Source organism: Sturnus vulgaris, chromosome 27, assembly GCF_052056855.1.
Source record: "Sturnus vulgaris isolate bStuVul1 chromosome 27, bStuVul1.hap1, whole genome shotgun sequence".
NCBI lineage: Eukaryota > Metazoa > Chordata > Aves > Passeriformes > Sturnidae > Sturnus > Sturnus vulgaris.
In genome coordinates this window covers 3,754,564-3,771,227 of record NC_142269.1, presented here as the reverse complement: position 1 = coordinate 3,771,227, position 16,664 = coordinate 3,754,564, and the positions used below count along the sequence as shown (strand labels likewise).

General features: G+C 63.1%; 3 protein-coding genes across 7 annotated transcripts; 2 read left to right on the top strand and 1 right to left on the bottom strand.

The window, feature by feature from the left end:
• Window positions 1-624: 624 nt before the first annotated feature.
• On the top strand, window positions 625-4,402 carry PNPO (pyridoxamine 5'-phosphate oxidase). Of its 2 annotated transcripts, none has more exons than XM_088179414.1 (7): window positions 625-749; window positions 1,143-1,267; window positions 1,402-1,501; window positions 1,839-2,001; window positions 2,282-2,410; window positions 3,425-3,495; window positions 3,588-4,402. In XM_088179414.1, exons 1-7 carry the CDS (start codon window positions 705-707, stop codon window positions 3,807-3,809), a joined length of 855 nt encoding a protein of 284 aa, XP_088035540.1. In that variant the 5' UTR covers window positions 625-704; the 3' UTR covers window positions 3,810-4,402. The 2 variants fall into 2 exon arrangements, with proteins under 2 accessions (XP_088035540.1, XP_014748458.1); XM_014892972.2 differs by having other exon boundaries at window positions 626-749; window positions 1,948-2,001.
• Window positions 4,281-7,161, bottom strand: PRR15L (proline rich 15 like). The gene is made up of 2 exons (XM_014892971.2): window positions 6,983-7,161; window positions 4,281-6,141 (listed from the first exon to the last, which is right to left on the bottom strand). The coding sequence occupies exon 2, from the start codon at window positions 6,138-6,140 to the stop codon at window positions 5,841-5,843; it is 300 nt and encodes a 99-aa protein (XP_014748457.1). The 5' UTR covers window position 6,141; window positions 6,983-7,161; the 3' UTR covers window positions 4,281-5,840.
• Window positions 7,162-8,381: 1,220 nt separating this feature from the next.
• CDK5RAP3 (CDK5 regulatory subunit associated protein 3) lies at window positions 8,382-15,312 on the top strand. 4 transcript variants are annotated; one of them, XM_088179614.1, is made up of 16 exons: window positions 8,384-8,465; window positions 8,608-8,665; window positions 9,114-9,477; window positions 9,935-10,035; window positions 10,478-10,526; window positions 10,902-11,080; window positions 11,587-11,723; window positions 12,349-12,493; window positions 12,623-12,703; window positions 12,789-12,858; window positions 13,018-13,079; window positions 13,158-13,233; window positions 13,740-13,828; window positions 13,911-14,116; window positions 14,873-15,044; window positions 15,128-15,312. In XM_088179614.1, exons 2-16 carry the CDS (start codon window positions 8,630-8,632, stop codon window positions 15,191-15,193), a joined length of 1,833 nt encoding a protein of 610 aa, XP_088035740.1. In that variant the 5' UTR covers window positions 8,384-8,465; window positions 8,608-8,629; the 3' UTR covers window positions 15,194-15,312. The 4 variants fall into 4 exon arrangements, with proteins under 4 accessions (XP_088035742.1, XP_088035740.1, XP_088035743.1 ...); XM_088179617.1 differs by having other exon boundaries at window positions 8,386-8,465; window positions 9,346-9,477; window positions 12,789-12,854; window positions 13,014-13,079; XM_088179615.1 differs by having other exon boundaries at window positions 8,387-8,465; window positions 12,789-12,854; window positions 13,014-13,079.
• Window positions 15,313-16,664: the final 1,352 nt, after the last annotated feature.

Sequence of the window (16,664 nt, the reverse complement as noted above, 5' to 3'; positions counted from 1 at the left end):
TGGAACGCTGGGAAAAGTGGGATTGGTGGATGGGAATGCCCAAAATTGATGGAATTTGAGGGTTTTTTTTGCTGGAAATTTGCTGCTGGTTGTGCTCCCCCCCTGTTGCTGTGAGCTGCTGGGTCAGGAGTGTGGGTTTGTCCCCAAATCCCTGTCCCTTGTCATCCCAAATGTCCCATCCCCATATTCCCAATGTCCCCAAATTCCTGTCCCCACCATCTCCCAGCCCCTGCCCCTTGTCACCACTTGGCCCAAATCCATCCCATCTCCATCTTCTGTGTCCCCAATTGTCCCCAGATTCCTGTCCCTTGTCCCATCCCCACCTTCCCTGTCCCCAATGTCCCCAAATCCCTGTCCTGCCATGTCCCAGCCCCTTGTCACCACCTCCCGAGGCCCAACTATCCCATTCCCAGTTCTCTGTGCCCACCGTCCCCATGTTCAGGTGTCCCTGTGTGTCCCCAGTGTCCCCTTCTTGTCCTCGATGTCCCCGTGTCCCCCTCCCGAGGTCGCTGCCCCTTTAAGAGCCCCCCATGTGCTCCCACATTACTTCCGGGTCTTTTGGCCCCGCCCCCTCCATCTCCTCCAATGAGCTGCCAGCTCTCTCAGAGGCGCGCTCTCTCCGCCACTCCCTATTGGCTGACGAGGAGGAGGCGTGGCCGCTCTTAGCCCCGCCCCCGGCATGGTGGGGGCTCCGCTCGGCCGCGATGGAGCTGGGGGAGCTGCGGAAGAGCTACCGGGGGGACACCGAGGTGGGGCGGGGGGACCCGGGGGGACCCGGGGGTCCTGGCACCGGGGGGAGCCCCCAGGATGTCCCCAAGGCCCGGGGAACCCCCCCCTTTCCTCGAGGGTGTCACCCCCAAGCAGGGTAACCTCCCACGCAGCCGCTTCCCAGCGTGTCCCCAAGGCTCGGGGACCAGGGTGACACCCCCAGGATGTCCTCAAGGCTCGGGGGTCCCCTCCCCAGCCAGGGTGACACCACCAGGATGTCCCCAAGACCTGGGATCCCCCCACCTCTCACCTGCTGCACTCCCTATGCTGTCCGTGCCCTCGAGCGCGATGCCACCCTCCCAATGTCCCCAAATCCCCCCTGACAGTGTCCCCAGGGAGTCACCCGCCCCCCCGTGTCACCCCCGTGTCCCCAGGCCTTCGAGGAGCGGCACTTGGTGTCCCTTGACCCCATCGAGCAGTTCCGAGCCTGGTTCCAGGAGGCCCTGGAGTGTCCCGGCATCGGCGAGGTCAACGCCATGTGCCTCGCCACCTGCACCAGGTGACATGGAGGGGACACGGGGGGGACACCGGGGTGGCACGGGAGTGACACGGGGGTGGCCCGGGGGTGGCCCAGGGGTCACCCGGGGGGTGGCGGGGTCCCTGGGCACTGTCCTCACCCCGGTCCCCGCGCAGGGACGGGAAACCCTCGGCCCGGATGGTGCTGCTGAAGGGGTTCGGGCAGGACGGGTTCCGATTCTTCACCAACTACGAGAGCAGGAAGGGCAAGGAGCTGGTGAGGGCAAATCCCGATCGATAAATCCCGATCGATAAATCCCGACAAATAAATCCCGACAAATCCCGATCGATAAATCCCCATCAATCCCGACAAATAAATCCCGATAAATAAATCCCGATCAATCCCGATAAAGCCTGATCGATAAATTTCGGATTCCTGGAGCTGGTGAGGCTGGGGGGAGATCCCGATAAATCCCAATAAATAAATCCCGATAAATCCCGGATTCCTGGAGCTGGGGGGGTAAAATCCCAGTAAATCTTGGGTTCCTGGAGCAGGGAAGGGCTGGGGGGCGGAATATGGAGAGTAAATCCCGATAAATCCCGGATTTCTGGAGCTGGTGAGAGCCGGGGGAGAGAAATTTTGGGGCAAATCCCATGGAATCCCGAATTCTTGGATCTGGGAGCAGCGTGGTTGTGCCGACAGCTCCGTCCTCTTCCTGCCAGGATTCCAATCCCTTCGCTTCCCTCGTTTTCTACTGGGAGCCGCTCTGCCGGCAGGTGAGGAGGGGTCCCCGGGATGGGGGTCCTGGGAATGGGGTGGGAATTTGGGGATGGGGTGAGCCAGGGTTGGGGGCCTGGGGCTGCGGTTTTTGGGTGTAAAAGTCAGAGAATGAAATTGTTCCGTGCTCGGGAGCTCCTTTGGAGCCACTGGCCCGAGCCCAGGGGATGGTGGTCCCCACCAGGGATGCGATCCTTGCAATTTTTGGGGTGGAAAAGTCAGGGAATGGGGCGGCTCCGTGCTCGGGAGCCCCTCCGGAGCTGTGGCTGCCCGGGCCAGGTGCGGATCGAGGGCTCGGTGAAGCGGCTGCCGGAGGAGGAGTCCGATCGCTACTTCCAGTCCCGCCCCAAGGGCAGCCAGATCGGGGCTCTGGCCAGCAGGCAGAGCTCCGTCATCCCCGACCGGGAGGTGAGCGGGGCCCTGGAATCCCTGATCACCTTCCCCGTTCCCTTTGGGATCGATGGAATCCCTGATCACCTTCCCCGTTCCCTTTGGGATCGATGGAATCCCTGATCACCCTCCTGTTCCCTTTGGGATTGATGGAATCCCTGATCACCTTCCCCGTTCCCTTTGGGATCGATGGAATCCCTGATCACCCTCCTGTTCCCTTTGGAATTGATGGAATTCCTGATCATCTTCCCTGTTCCCTTTGGGATCAGCCTTAGGGAATCCCCGATCACCCTCCCCATTCCTTTTGGGATCAGGGATGGAATCTCTGCTCACCCTTCCCTTTCCCGTTCTCGTTCCCTTTGGGGTCAGCCTTTGGGAATCCCTGCTCACCTTCCTCATTCCCTTTGGGATCAGGGATGGAATCCCTGATCACCTCCCTTTTCCCTTTGGGATTGATGGAAGCCCAACTCATCTTCCCTATTCCCTTTGGGATTGATGGCATTCCTGCTCACTCTCCCTGTTCCTATTCCCTTTGGGATCATCCTTTGGGAATCCCCACTTACCCTCCCATTCCCTTTGGGATCAGCCTTTAGGAATACCTGCTCACTCCCCCATTCCCGTTCCCTTTGGGATCATCCTTTAGGAATCCCTGCTCACTCTCTCCTGTTCCCATTGGGATAAGGGATGGAATCCCCACTCACTCTCCCCTATTCCCTTTGGGATCATCCTTTGGGAATCCCCGCTCACTCTCTCCTGTTCCCGTTCCCTTTGGGATCATCCTTTGGGAATCCCCGCTCACTCTCCCTGTTCCCGTTCCCTTTGGGATCATCCTTTGGGAATCCCCGCTCACTCTCCCTGTTCCCGTTCCCTTTGGGATCATCCTTTGGGAATCCCCGCTCACTCTCCCTGTTCCCATTCCCTTTGGGATCATCCTTTGGGAATCCCCGCTCACTCTCCCTGTTCCCATTCCCTTTGGGATCATCCTTGGGGAATCCCCGCTCACTCTCCCTGTTCCCCCTCCCCACCCCGCAGCACCTGAGGAAGAAGAACGCGGAGCTGGAGGAGCGGTACCGGGACACGACCGTGCCCAGGCCGGACTATTGGTGAGCGCGGGAGGCTGAGCCCCCCAAAACCCCCCCCAAAACCCCCTAAATCCCCCCCAAATCCCCCCTGAACCCCCGGGTGACCCTTCCAGGGGCGCGTACATCGTGGAGCCGGAGGTGCTGGAGTTCTGGCAGGGCCAAACGAACCGGCTGCACGACCGGATCGTGTTCCGGCGGCTGCGGGACCGCGCGGCGCCGCTCGGGGCCATGACCCACCGGGCCCACGGGGACTGGGTCTACGAGCGCTTGTCGCCCTGAGCACGGCCCCGGAATGTCGCCAGTGTCGCCACCCCGCCCTGTCCCTTGTCGTGTGATGGGAAATGGCTTCGGAGCTGCGCTCAGCCCGGTGTGTCCCCAAATCCGGCTGCGACCGCTGTCGGTGGTTAATTAACCGTGTTAATGATTGTGCAGGATCTGACTGTGACCCCTCCCTGTCCCTGATCGTGTGCTGGGGAATGGGTTCAGAGCTGCCTGGTGTGTCCCCAAATCCATCTCCAGCTGCTCCTTGTGGTTAATTAATCGTGTTAATGATTGTGCAGGGTCCGGCTGTGACCCCAGTGACCCCCCTGTCCCTGTCACTGGTAGTGTGCTGGGAAATGGGTTCGGAGCTGCCCTCATCCCTATCCCTGATGTGTCCCCAAATCCATCTCCAGTGGCTCTTGGTGGTTAATTAATCGTGTTAATGACTGTGCAGGGTCCGGCTGTGACCCCCCTGTCCCTGTCCGGCCGCTGCCGCCTCTCTCCATGTTTTAGCTGGAATCCTGGAATGCGTTCAATTCCCAATCCATTGTTGCTGTTGTTTAATTAACTTAAATCGTGTCTCCGCTGTCCCAGAGCCGTGAAACCCCAACCCTCACCCCGTCCCCTCCTCCAGCTGCTTGGAAAAATATAAATCTGGATTTCTGTGGAGGCGCCAAGGCTTTGAGTTAATATCGGGTTAATATTTACCCAGGCAGGGCCGGGCTCTCCCGGGGCAGCCGGAGCTGCCGGGAATCCCAGCCCTGGACCCGGCCCTGGGTGAAACCAATCCCTAAAATCCTCCCCGGTTCCGTGTTTGCTGTCCCAGAGACACAAAGGGGGTCCTGTCCTGGGGGGTTCCCGTCTTTGGGGGTGACAGTGCAGCCCTGGCATGGAGGGACGGTGGCCACGGGGCTGACGCACCCTTTGTGCCACTGTCACGGTCCCCTGAGTGCCTCTGGACCCTCCCAGCTGTGCCTTGGGAAGGACAGGAGGGGACAGGGCGATGTCGCACGAAGAGTCTCCCAAATTCCAGGGGGAGGGGGATAAAAGCACCGAGGGGGCTCCGCTCTCCTCCGCTTCCCGCTGGGACACGATCCCAGGATCCCAGCGCGACAAGGAACGGGCTGGGAGCAAACAGAGCCGAGGGTGGGGACCGGGAGGGACCCTGGCACCGGCCCCGTGCCGGGAAACCGGGGTTGGGCTCGGGCTTTTGGCACCGTCCGGCTTTTGGCGGAGCTGGGAAGGGGCTGGAGCTGCGGAGCTCCGGAACGGCCGCGCCCTGCGGAGCTGGGAGAGTTCCCCGGGCTCCGGCCAGCCCCGAGTGTCCCCTTGTCCAGGGGGCCAGGGATTGCCCGGGATGGCTCTCAGAGAGATTCCAGAAGGATCCAGAGTTTTCCCACCTTTCCATGCCCAGTTTCGGGATCCGCCTCTGCTTCTTCTTCCTTCACCCGGTCAGGGATTCCCCGGGATGGCCCCGCTCCCACTCGCGTCCCGGAGGAATCCGGAGCCTTCCCACCCTTCCAGGCTGGGTCCAGGGATCCTCGGAGCTCTCCCGGAGCTGCCTCCGCTCCCAGGCTCGGTTTATTAACCACAGTTAATTAGCAGCAGGCGCAAGGAGCCCCGGGGTGGGTTCCCCTTTTCCAGCAGCAGGGAGCGACTCCCTGGGGAATGCGGCTCCTCCTGGGAGCGCTCCGTGGTTCCCGCGGGGGGGATTTGTCCCGCAGGGTCGTTCCCTCGGGGCAGGGAAATGTCGCATCCCCTCTCGGGGGTGACATCGGCAAGGAGGCGCCATCGGCGCCCCTCGGGATTGGGGCACAAAAAGTGACCAAAAGTGACGGGAGAAGGGGATTGGGGCACAAAAAGTGACCGAAAGTGACCAAAAGTGACGGGAGGAGGGGATTGGGAATGGGGTTGGGGCAGAGGCATGGGGGGAGTGTCCTCATCCCAGTACGAACCAGTCAGCGCTGGGGAGCTGGGGAGGGACGGGGAGCGCCGGCCCCGCTCTACCCCGGGGTCAGTCCTGCAGGCTCCCGGATTATCCCACAGATAAATTCCACCCTGAGTCCTCTCTGCTCCGCGTCCCCGAGCGGCGACATCCGCCGGGGTCACTTCTCCTCGCGCTCGCCGGCCCCGCACAGGTTGGGATGCTCGGCCAGCGTCGCCCTCACTTTTTTCTTCTCCTTGAAGCGCCCGGAGTGCGAGACCTTGACGTGTTTGCCCTTGGTGTTCTTGTCCACGATCTTCTCCAGGCGGGCGGCGTAGCCGGGTGGCCCCTCCGGGCCCGTCCCCTCCGCGCTGTCCCCGCCCGGTGCTCCGTGCCCGTCGGGGCTCTCGTACAGCACCGTGGGCGCTGCCTGGCGCTTCCGCAGGAACGTCAGCTTCCACCAGCCGTGCCCGTCGGCCATCCTGGAACAGGATTCGGGGATTGTGTTCCCTCCTGGAATTCTCTCGTCCCTCCCCGGGGTTGCCCTCCCGGTGCTGGAGGAGGGAGGCGGCGCTTCCTCCCCATGGGATGCTCGTGGTGGGATCCCCGCGGGTAGAGGCAGGGGGTGGATGTCCCACGGCTCGGGAATTCCCGAGAAAAGCCGGGAAAAGGCCGCTGGCAGCGCCGGGAGCTCTGCCCTTATCAGCCACGTGTAGCGACCAGGCAGGGAGGGAGCGCGCTGAGCAAACAGGAACAGGAACTGTGGCGCAGGTGGCACCGGGGAGGTGCCTTGGGGGTCCCCACCTGCCGCACCCCGGGCTTAGGGCTCGTCTGACCCCGGTGGGGCCGGGCGGGAGCGCAGCGGGGGCCTGGGAAGGTTCCGGGAAGGCTCCGGAGCCGAGCGTGGCCCCGGGGCAGGAACCGAGGGAAGGCGGATCCCGAGCCCAGCGCTTCCCTGGCCGCGGGCACGGAGGGGATTCCCAGGGCCCTGATCATTCCCAGGGCCTTGATCCCATCCCGGGATTCAGCACAGCCCCGTTTTCCCGTCCCTGTCCCCATCCGTGTCCCCGTGGCGCTCAGCCACCAACTACCCCTCCCCGATGTCACCTCCGGCATCGTTTTGGGGGGATAAAAAATCCTCTTTTCCCTCTGGGACACGGGGACACGGGCACAGAGACTGCTGCCACCACCCCGCTGGTGGCCTCTGTGTCCCCAAAGCCCCCTCCCCGTGCCACAGCCAGGTGGGACCATCCCCGGCCGTGTCCCCAGAGTGTCCCCGGAGTTCCCACATCCCATCCCAGCACGGACACCCCATCCCGGTACCTGCTCCTGCCGCCTCCGGGGGTCCCGGGGGCGTCCCCGGGGTATCCCGGGGGTGTCTCAGGTGTCCTGGGGATGTCCTGGGAATGTCCCGGGGATGTCCCGGGGGTATCCCGGGGTGTCCCGGGGGGGCAGAGCGGGCAGGTGCCGCTCACCTGCCGCTGTCCCGGTGTTCCCGTCAAGGTGAACCCGCTCCCAAACCCCTCCTGCCGGAGCAAACAGTGGGGCCGGGCCAGGCGCGGCTGAATATTCATGACAGGGAACCGTGCCAGCCCTGGGCGGGTGGCCCTGGGTGGCCTCAGGTGGCCCTGGGTGGCCGTCACCGCCGCGGACCGGCCGTGGCAACGCCCGGGGCGCGGTGGCCTCGAGGTCCGGTGGCCGTGGCCCCGTGGCACGAGGGTCGGGCACCGGGAACCGAGGAATTGCGGCTCCCGGTGGGATCCTGCTCGGTCACCGGCACCGTGTCCCCATGGGGTCTGTCCCCGCGGGGGGGACTCCCCAGCCCCTCCGGGACACGGGGACACCCCGGGACCCTCCCGGGGGGCTGGAGCTGCTCCCCCCGAGTGGATCCCGGGGGATGATCCCGAGGGATCCTGGCTCTGTAGGGGATTATCGGTCCCTGAGGGATCTGGGGTCTGCGCCAGGACCCCTCCCAGGGGTCTCCAATGGACGGGGTTCCTTTTGGGGCGGCTGCTGAGGGTCCAAGGGGGATCCTGGCTCTGTGTTGGGGCACCCCGTGGTTCCCAAGGGATCTGGGATCCTCTCTGGGAGCAGCTGGAGTTCCCTGAAGGGTTTGGGATCTGCTCCAGCCTCTCTCTCCAGCGATGCCCGAGAAAACTGGGATCCCCTCTGGGGTCTCCGGGGTTTCCAGGGGAATTCTGACTCTCCCAGAAGACCACGAGGGATCCGGGATCCGCTCTGGGGGATCCCTGAGGGATCGGGGGGGATCCGGGATCCCCTCTTGGGGGGGGGATCTGGAGATCCCCGCAGGGATTGGGATCTGCTCGGAGCCTCCCGGGGAGCCCCGCGGAAGGGCTGGGGGGGAATCCCGGGGATCCCGGCTCGGTGCTGCGGCACCTTGGGACCAGGACCGGGATTGGGGCCGGGTCTGAGACCGAGACTGGGACTAAGGCCGGAATTGGGATCGGGATCGGGATCAGGTTTGGGACTGGGACCGGGATTATGGCCGGGATCGGGATTGGGATAAGAATTGGTACCAGGTTTGGAACTGGGATCGGGACCGGGATTGGGACCCTCGAACTCCCACCGCCCGCTCCGATTGGTCCGTTCCGACCCCGGCCCTTTCCATCTAGCCAATCGGAACGCCGGCACGTGGCGCTGCCTCCGCGCCGCTGTCTCTGATTGGTGAGTAGGCGGGACCTCTGGGCGGAGCGCTTTTTTATTGGCCGAGGCGCGAGCTTTGAGGAAAACGATTGGCTGAGGCGGGGAAGGCGGAAGTGGAGAGGCGGTGACGGGAAAGATGCAGGTGCGGAGCGGGACCGGGACCGGGGAAGGGGAAGGGATTGGGGAAGGGGCCGGGAACGGGAACAGCCTGGGCCTGGTGCCGGTGCCGGTGTCGGTGCCGGTGCCGGTTTCGGTGGGGCAGCTCCTGCGGTGTCCTCCCCCAGGTCTCTCCCCAGGACTACCAGAATGTTCCCATCGACATCCAGACCAGCAAACTCCTGGGTACGGGAACGACTCCCCGGGTCTGGCCTCTCCCGTCTCCCTTTTCCCTTCAAACCGGGGACGGAACCGGGATTTATCCCGTTTATCCCAATCCCTCATTTCCCTCCAAACCGGGGAAAGAACCGGGAATTTATTCCCGTGTTTGAACCCCCTCCCTTCTCATCCAGCTGGGGGAAGAGCCGGGAATTCCTCCCGGGGTTTGGCTCCCAAATCCCTCCTTTTCCCTCCAGAACTGGGAATTCCTCCCAGGGTTTGGGAAAAGGCTCGGGAATTCCTCCAAGTGTTTGTCCCCCATGCCCCTAGCTTGGGGATGTCCCCAGAGCCCGGGGGTGTCCCCGCTGTCCCTGTCCCCACTGTCCCTGTTCCCATATCCCCGCTATTCCTGTGTCCCCATAGCCCAGGGATGTCCCCAGCCCATGTCCCCATGTTCCTCTGTCCCTGTCCACAGCCCATGTCCCCACTGTCCCCATGTCGCTGTCCCCATGTCCATGTCCCCATGTCGCTGTCTGTGTCCCCATGTCGCTGTCGCTGTCCCCATGTCCCTGTCCCCATGTCGCTGTCCCCATGTCGCTGTCCTCATGTCGCTGTCCTCATGTCGCTGTCCTCATGTCGCTGTCGCTGTCCCCATGTCGCTGTCCCCATGTCGCTGTCGCTGTCCCCATGTCGCTGTCCTGTCCCAGACTGGCTGCTGGACCGGCGGCACTGCGGGCGGCGCTGGCAGGCTCAGGTGCAGCAGGTGCGGGAGCGGATCCAGGCGGCGCTGGGGGACATGCCCGAGCACCCCGAAATCCGAGAGCTGCTCCAGGGCTCCTGTGAGCGGGGATTGGGGTTTGGGGTTTGGGATTTGGGGTTTGGGGTTTGGGACATGCCCGAGCACCCCGAAATCCGAGAGCTGCTCCAGGGCTCCTGTGAGCCGGGTTGGAGTCTGGGGTTTGGGATTTGGGGTTTGGGGTCTGAGATTGGGGTTTGGGATTTGAGGTTTAGGATTTGAGGTGTGGGGATTGGGATTTGGGGATGGATCCCCTGCTGGAGAGCCAGGATTTGGGGTGGGGGGGGTCACCCCCGGGATTTGTTCACCAAGGGGTGGTGGTAGCTCAAGAATCCCCCCAAACCTCCTGGGAATCCCCTAAAACCTCCTGGGAATCCCCTAAAACCTCCTGGGGATCCCCTAAACGCCCCCAGGAACCCCCAAGAGCCTCTCGAGGATCCCCCCGAAGCCCCCCCGGGTCCCCCAAAGCCCCTCTGGTGACCCCATTCCTGCTCCCCCAGTCCTGCACTACTTCCACTGCCTGCGCATCGTGGAGATCCTCAAGGGCACCGAGGCCTCCACCAAGAACCTCTTTGGGCGCTACTCGTCCCAGAGGATGAAGGTGGGAGCACCCTCCTCTTCCTCCTCCTCTTCCTCCTCCTCCCCTCCCTCCTCTTCCTCCTCTTTCTCTTTTTTCTCCTCCTCCTTTTCATCCTCCTCTTTCTCTTCATTCTTTTCTTCCTCCTCTTCTTCCTTGTCCTCCTCCTCTTCCTCCTCATCCTCCTTTTCCTCTTACTCCTCGTCCTCTTCTTCCTCCTCCTGCTCATTCTCCAACTTCTCCTCTTACTCCTGTTCCTCCTCATCCTCCTCTTTCTCTTCCTCTTCTTCCTCTTCTGCCTCATTCTTTCCTTCCTCCTGCTCCTTCTCTTCCACCTCATTCTCATCCTCCTCATCCTCCTCTTTTTATTCATCCTCGTCTTCCTCTTCTTTCTCTTCCTCCTCCTCCTGCTCCTCCTCCTCTTCATCCTCCTCCTTCTCCTCCTGACCCTGCTGTTGGTCCCCAGGACTGGCAGGAGATCGTGTCCCTCTACGAGAAGGAGAACGCTTACCTGGGTGAGGGGGGAGCAGGGGTGGGAATGGGGATGGGAATGGGGAAATGGGGAATGGGGAATGGGGATGGGGAATGGGGAATGAGGATGGGGAATGGGGAATGGGAAATGGGGATGGGAATGTGTGTATCAGTTAAAGGGGAAGATTTGAGATAATTGGGTTTTAAAAGTGGGGTGTCCCCCCCGAGCCGAGCTCTCCAGCCTGCTGAGGTGCAGCGTCAGTTCCAAGGGACTGGGGAAGATTTGGGATAATTGAATTTTAAAAGTGAACTGTCCCCCTCTCAGCTGAGCTCTCCAGCCTGCTGGGGCGCAGTGTCAGTTATGAGGGGCTGGGGAAGATTTGGGATAATTTGGTTTTAAAGGGGATATCCCCTCCCAGCTGAGCTCTCCAGCCTGCTGGGGCGCAGTGTCAGTTATGAGGTGCCGGCGCTGCGGCGGCAGCTGGGCCGGTGCCAGCAGACCCAGCAGGAGCTGGCACGGCGAGAGGACGAGTGCCAGCTCGGGGCCAGCGAGCTCCGGGAGCGATTCCTGGGCTCCTGCCGCCAGTACGGGATCACTGTGAGTGCCACACGGGGCTGGGAGAGGCTGGAACGGGACTGGGAGAGGCTGGAACGGGGATGGGAGAGGCTGGAACGGGGATGGGAGAGGCTGGAACGGGGATGGGAGAGCCTGAAATGGGGATGGGAGAACCTGAAATGGGGATGGGAGAGGCTGAAATGGGACTGGGAGGACTCTAAACGCATGTGGGATGACCCTAAATGGGGCTGAGATGACCCCAAATGGGGCTGGGATGACCCCAAATGGGGCTGGGATGACCCCAAACGGGGTTGGGATAGCCCCAAAAGGGGCTGAGATAGCCTCAAACCAGCCCCAAATAGACCCTAAACCATCCCCACCCTTCAAAGCAGCTCCCCCGAGGGGTCACACTGGGACCAGAGTGTCCCCAAAGTGTCCCCAGGTGTCTCCAGTCTGTCCCTGTAGTGTCCCCAAGTGTCCACTCGGTGTCCCCAGGTGCCCCTGTAGTGTCCTCTCGGTGTCCCCAAGTGTCCCCTCGGTGTCCCCAGGGTGAGGACGTGCGCCGGGAGCTGCTGGCTCAGGTGCAGGCGCTGCCGTCGCTGCTGTCCCGCGTTGGGGACGGCGCCAGCGCCCTCGGGGACGCCATCGAGCTGTACGAGGCCAGCGTGGCCTTCGTGTGTGACAGGTGGGGACAGCCCTGACACCTCAAAACTGCCCCAAAACAGCCCCAAAACATCCCTCACCTCCCCTGAAACAGCCCCAGCTCCCCAAATCAGCCCCAAACCAGCTCCTGGTTCCTTCAAACCCCTGGTGCTGGGGATGCTGTAGTGTCCCCGTGCCCAATGTACCCATCCCCGATGACGTCCCCATCTCCAGTAATGTCCCCATCCTTGATGTCCCCCCATGCCTGATGTCCCCATCCATCCCCAATGTCCCCATCCCGATGTCCCCATCCCTGATATCTCCATCCATTCCTGATGTCCCCATGCCCAATGTCCCCTGCCCTGATGACATCCCCATCCCTGATATCCCCATGCCCCATGTCTCCATCCATCCCTGATGTCCCCACCCCTGGTGACATCCCCGTGCCCCATGTCCCCGTCCCTGATATCCCCATCCCCAGTGATGTCCCCATCCATTCCCAGTGTCCCCATTCCCAGTGATATCCCCATCCCCGATGATGTCCCCATCCATCCCCAATGATGTCCCCACCCCTGACGATGTCCCCGTCCATCCCTGATGTCCCCATCCCTGATATCCCCATCCCCAATGATGTCCCCACCCCCGACCATGTCGCCGTGTCCCCGCAGCCCCGGGGCCTCGGTGCTGCCGCTGCTCCGCCACGTTCAGCTCCACGGGAACTCCTCGGTTTTCCGCTGGCGCACGGGGCAGGAGCCGCGGCTGCTGCAGCGCCCGGAGCTGCGGGAGGCACCGGAGCCGCCCCCCGAGGACACGGTGGGTCCGGGGGGGGGACACGAGGGGTCCCGGATGGGACACGGGGGACCCCGGGTGGCCCCGCTGGGCCGTTTTGGGGCCGGGCCGTGGCTCAGGGTAGGGGGGGATTTTGGGGCTCTTTTCCCGCAGATCGATTGGGGGGATTTCCCCGCGGAGCCGCCCCAGGGCGGGGACATCGACTGGGGCATCACGGTGGAGCCCAGTGCCCAGGTGGGTGACATCTCCGAGTGTCCTTGTGTCCCCAAATCTCCCCTGTGTCACCCTGTGTCACCTTGTGTCACCTTTTGTCCCTCAGGGGGACGATGACATCGATTGGGGTGATGGAGAGAAGGGGAAAATCACAGCAGAGCCCAGTCCCCAGGTGGGTGACATCCCCAGGTGTCCTTGTGTCCCCAAATGCTCCCTGTGTCACCCTTTGTCACCTTTTATTCCTCAGGGGGATGGTGGCATCAATTGGGGCGAAGTCCCTGGGTCCCCAAATCCTGCCTGATGTCACCCTTTGTCACCTTTTGTCCCTCAGGGAGACGATGGCATCGACTGGGGCGATGGAGAGAAGGGGACAATCACAGCAGAGCCCAGTCCCCAGGTGGGTGACATCCCCAGGGGTGTCCCTGTGTCCCCAAATCCTCCTTGATGTCACCGAGTGTCACCTTTTGTCCCTCAGGGGGATGATGGCATCGACTGGGGCGATGGAGGGGGACAGGAGGGGACAATCACAGTGGTGGAGGCTGGAACTGAGGGTGAGCAACTCCCACCCCCCCAAATTCCCACTCCCACTGCCCCTGGACACCCCAGAGGAGTTTGGGGTGGGGTTGGGGTTCTGGGCAGGGTTTTTTGGGGTTTCCCCATTATTTGGGGTGATGCTGAGCTGGATTTGGGGTCCCATCCTGGCCCCCCTCATTCCCAGCTCATCCCAGAGGGATTTGGGGATGTGGTCTCTGGGCAGGGGTTTTGGGGTGTTGGGCAGGCATTTCTGGGCTCTGGGCAGGTGTTTTGGAGCTCTGGGCAGGGATTTTGGACTCTGGGCAGGGGTTTTGGGGCTCTGGGCAGGGGTTTTGGGGCTCTGGGCAGGGGTTTTGGGGCTCTGGGCAGGGGTTTTGGGCTCTGGGCAAGGGATTTTTGGGGCTCTGGGCAGGGGTTTTGGGGCTCTGGGCAGGGTTTTTTGGCTCTGGCCAAGGGTTTTTGGGTGCCGTGGGGTGATCCTGAGCTGGTTTGGGGTCCCAGCCCACCCTCCCGTCCCCCCCAGCCCCCGAGGGCGTGGCCCGCGGCTCTGACGCGCTGACCCTGCTGGAGAACGCCGAGACTCGGAACCAGTTCATCGACGAGCTGATGGAGGTGGCCACCAGGGGACACGGGTGGCACCCGCCCCGCAGCCACGGGGTGGCCCTGGCGGTGACTCCTGGCCGTGTCCCCGCAGCTGGAGCTGTTCCTGGCACAGCGGCTGCTGGAGATGGAGGACGAGGCCGATGTGGTGGCCATGAGCCAACTGCAGCTGGCCCCGGCCGTGCTGCAGGGCCAGAGCAGCGAGCGAGTGCGGGCCCTGCTGGCCACAACGCGGGATCTGCTGGCCCAGCTCTGCTCCCGCAGCGTGCAGCACCTCTGCATGATCCTCGCCTCGCCCAGGTGCCTCAAACTGCCCCAGAACAGCCCTAAAATAGCCCTAAAACAGCCCCAAAATAGACCCTGAAATAACCCCTAAAATATCCCTAAAATAGCCTGAAAACACCCCTAAAATAGCCTGAAAACAGCCTTAAAGCAGCCCTAAAATAACCCCTAAAATAGCCCTAAAACAGCTCCAAAACCCTAAAATAGCCGTTAAAGACCCCAGCTGTCCCCAGGCTGTGCAGGGGTGACTGAGGTGACCCCACTGTCCCCATGCCATTCAGTGTGTCCCCTTCTGTCCCCCTCTGTCCCCACTGTCCCCATGCCATTCAGTGTGTCCCCTTCTGTCCCCCTCTGTCCCTGCTCTCCCCATGCCATGCGGTGTGACCCAGGTGACCCCGGGCTGTACAGGGGTGACTGAGGTGACCCCACTGTCCTCATGCCATTCAGTGCCAGCCCTCTGTCCCTGCTGTCCCTATGCCATTCAGTGTCACCTCTCTGTCCCCGCTGTCCCCATGCCATCCAGTGTGACCCAGGTGTCCCCATGCCATTCAGTGCCACCCGTCTGTCCCCACTGTCCCCATGCCATTCAGTGTGACCCCGCTGTCCCCATGCCATTCAGTGTGACCCAGGTGTCCCCATGCCATTCAGTGCCACCCGTCTGTCCCCACTGTCCCCATGCCATTCAGTGTGACCCCGCTGTCCCCATGCCATTCAGTGTGACCCAGGTGTCCCCATGCCATTCAGTGTCACCCCGTCTGTCCCCTCTGTCCCCAGGTACGTGGAGCGGGTGACGGCGCTGCTGCGGCAGAAGCTGCTCCAGGCCGAGCTGCTGCTGGCCAAGAGGGACACGCTGGCCCAGAAGCGCCACCAGGCCCTGGCCGAGCAGGCGGCCCTGGAGCCCAAACTCCAGCAGCTGCAGGACAGGATCAAGGAGCTCCAGAAATTGGTGAGGGACCCCAAAAATCCCCCCCCCAGACCCCCCTCTTTGTGCCCTCTGGGTGCGCTGAGCCCCCCCCGGTGTTGTTGCAGATCGAGGCCGACATCTCCAAGCGCTACGGGGGGCGCCCGGTGAACCTGATGGGAATCAATGTGTGACCCCCAAAGGGACAGGGGGGGTCCCCAAGGGGGTCCTGACCCTCCCAGACCCCTTGCCCAGCCCCGGGGCGCTGCTGGGTTTGGGGGTGTTGGTGAATAAATACAAATTTTGTTTCAAATTGAGCCGGGTTTGAGGTGGGGGGAGGAGATGCGGAGGGGGATGGGGACAGGGATGGGGACAGGGATGGGGAACAAGGAGAGGGATGGGGACAGGGACAGGGATAAGGACAGGGAACAAGGAGAGGGATGGGGACAGGGATGGGGACAGGGACAGGGAACAAGGACATGGACGGGGACAGGGACAGAGATGGGGATAAGGATAAGGATTGGGATGGGGACAGGGACAGGGATGGGGACAGGGACGGGAACAGGAGAGTGGGGGGAGAGAGCTGGAGCTGGGCTGGGACCCCCTTAGCCCCCTGTGAAGTACCCGGGGGTCTGCGAGCCATGGGGACAGTGACGGGGACACCCGCGGCTCCGGGTGGGCTCAGGGCCCCGTCCTTTGGGTGGTCGCGGTGGGGTCGCAGCAGCCCCCGGCCCCAGGAGGGGGGGATGGCGTTTGAATGTCACCGCAGAGCGGGTGATTGATGGGCGCTGTCCCCGGCGCGGTGACACCGCTCGCTGTCGCTGCGCCTCGTTGGCCCAGCCCGCAGAGAGCGCTGGGACCCCATCAATCAGCCCCGACCCCCAAAAACCCCGCCCAGACTGGGACGAACTGGGACGGACTGGGCGGGAGCCCCGCTGAGGATTTGGGGCGGGGCTGCCACGCCCTGTGACGCAGTTGATTGACCACACCCACACTGTCAGGCTATTGGTTGATGTCGCGATAGGTCCCGCCCCCTTGAGGCGTCACAGCCGAGCATTGGTCCGGCTCTGCTGTGGGACCGCCCCCACACAGGGCTGGGGGTCCTCAGTGGGGCTGGGGGGGTCCAATGGGGCTGGGGCTGTCCCCACACCTGTCCCTGTCCCCACCCCTGTACCTGTCCCTGTTCCTGTTCCCGTCCCCATCCCTGTCCCCGTCCCTGTCCCTGTCCCCATCCCTGTCCCCATCTTCGTCTCTGTCACTGCCCCTGTCCATATCCATGTCCCCCATCCCCGTCCCCATTCCTGTCCCTGTCCCTCATTCCTGTCCCCGTACCCTGTCCCTGTCTCTGTTCCTGTGTCCTTGTCCCCATCCCTGTCCCTGTCCCCGTCCCTGTCTCTGCCGCTGTCCCTGTCCCTCATTCCTGTCCCTGTCTCTGTCCCCGTCCTTGTTCCTGTCCCTGTCCCCCCCTCCCCGCTCGGTGACAGCCGCGCTTCGGGGAGCCCCTCATTACCCCGCTAACGGTGATTAACGGGCTCATTAATTACCCGCCGCCTGTCACTGCCGGCCGGCCGCGCTCGGAGCCGGGAGCCGCGGAGGGTCCCCGGTGGGGATGGGGGCTCCGGGGGGGCTCGGGGGGGGCTCCGGGAGGGGGCCCGGGGGGGCTGG

What these genes read in the sequence shown, in the direction of transcription:
- PNPO (XM_088179414.1), top strand. Translation starts at nt 705, where the DNA reads ATGGAGCTGGGGGAGCTGCGGAAGAGCTACCGGGGGGACACCGAG. An exon ending in TGCCTCGCCACCTGCACCAG is followed by an intron (nt 1,268 to 1,401) that starts GTGACATGGAGG and finishes GTCCCCGCGCAG; the next exon opens with GGACGGGAAACCCTCGGCCC. An exon ending in CCGTCATCCCCGACCGGGAG is followed by an intron (nt 2,411 to 3,424) that starts GTGAGCGGGGCC and finishes CCCACCCCGCAG; the next exon opens with CACCTGAGGAAGAAGAACGC.
- CDK5RAP3 (XM_088179614.1), top strand. Translation starts at nt 8,630, where the DNA reads ATGTTCCCATCGACATCCAGACCAGCAAACTCCTGG. An exon ending in CCAGACCAGCAAACTCCTGG is followed by an intron (nt 8,666 to 9,113) that starts GTACGGGAACGA and finishes CCCTGTCCACAG; the next exon opens with CCCATGTCCCCACTGTCCCC. An exon ending in GAAGGAGAACGCTTACCTGG is followed by an intron (nt 10,527 to 10,901) that starts GTGAGGGGGGAG and finishes ATCCCCTCCCAG; the next exon opens with CTGAGCTCTCCAGCCTGCTG.
- PRR15L (XM_014892971.2), bottom strand. Translation starts at nt 6,140, where the DNA reads ATGGCCGACGGGCACGGCTGGTGGAAGCTGACGTTCCTGCGGAAGCGC.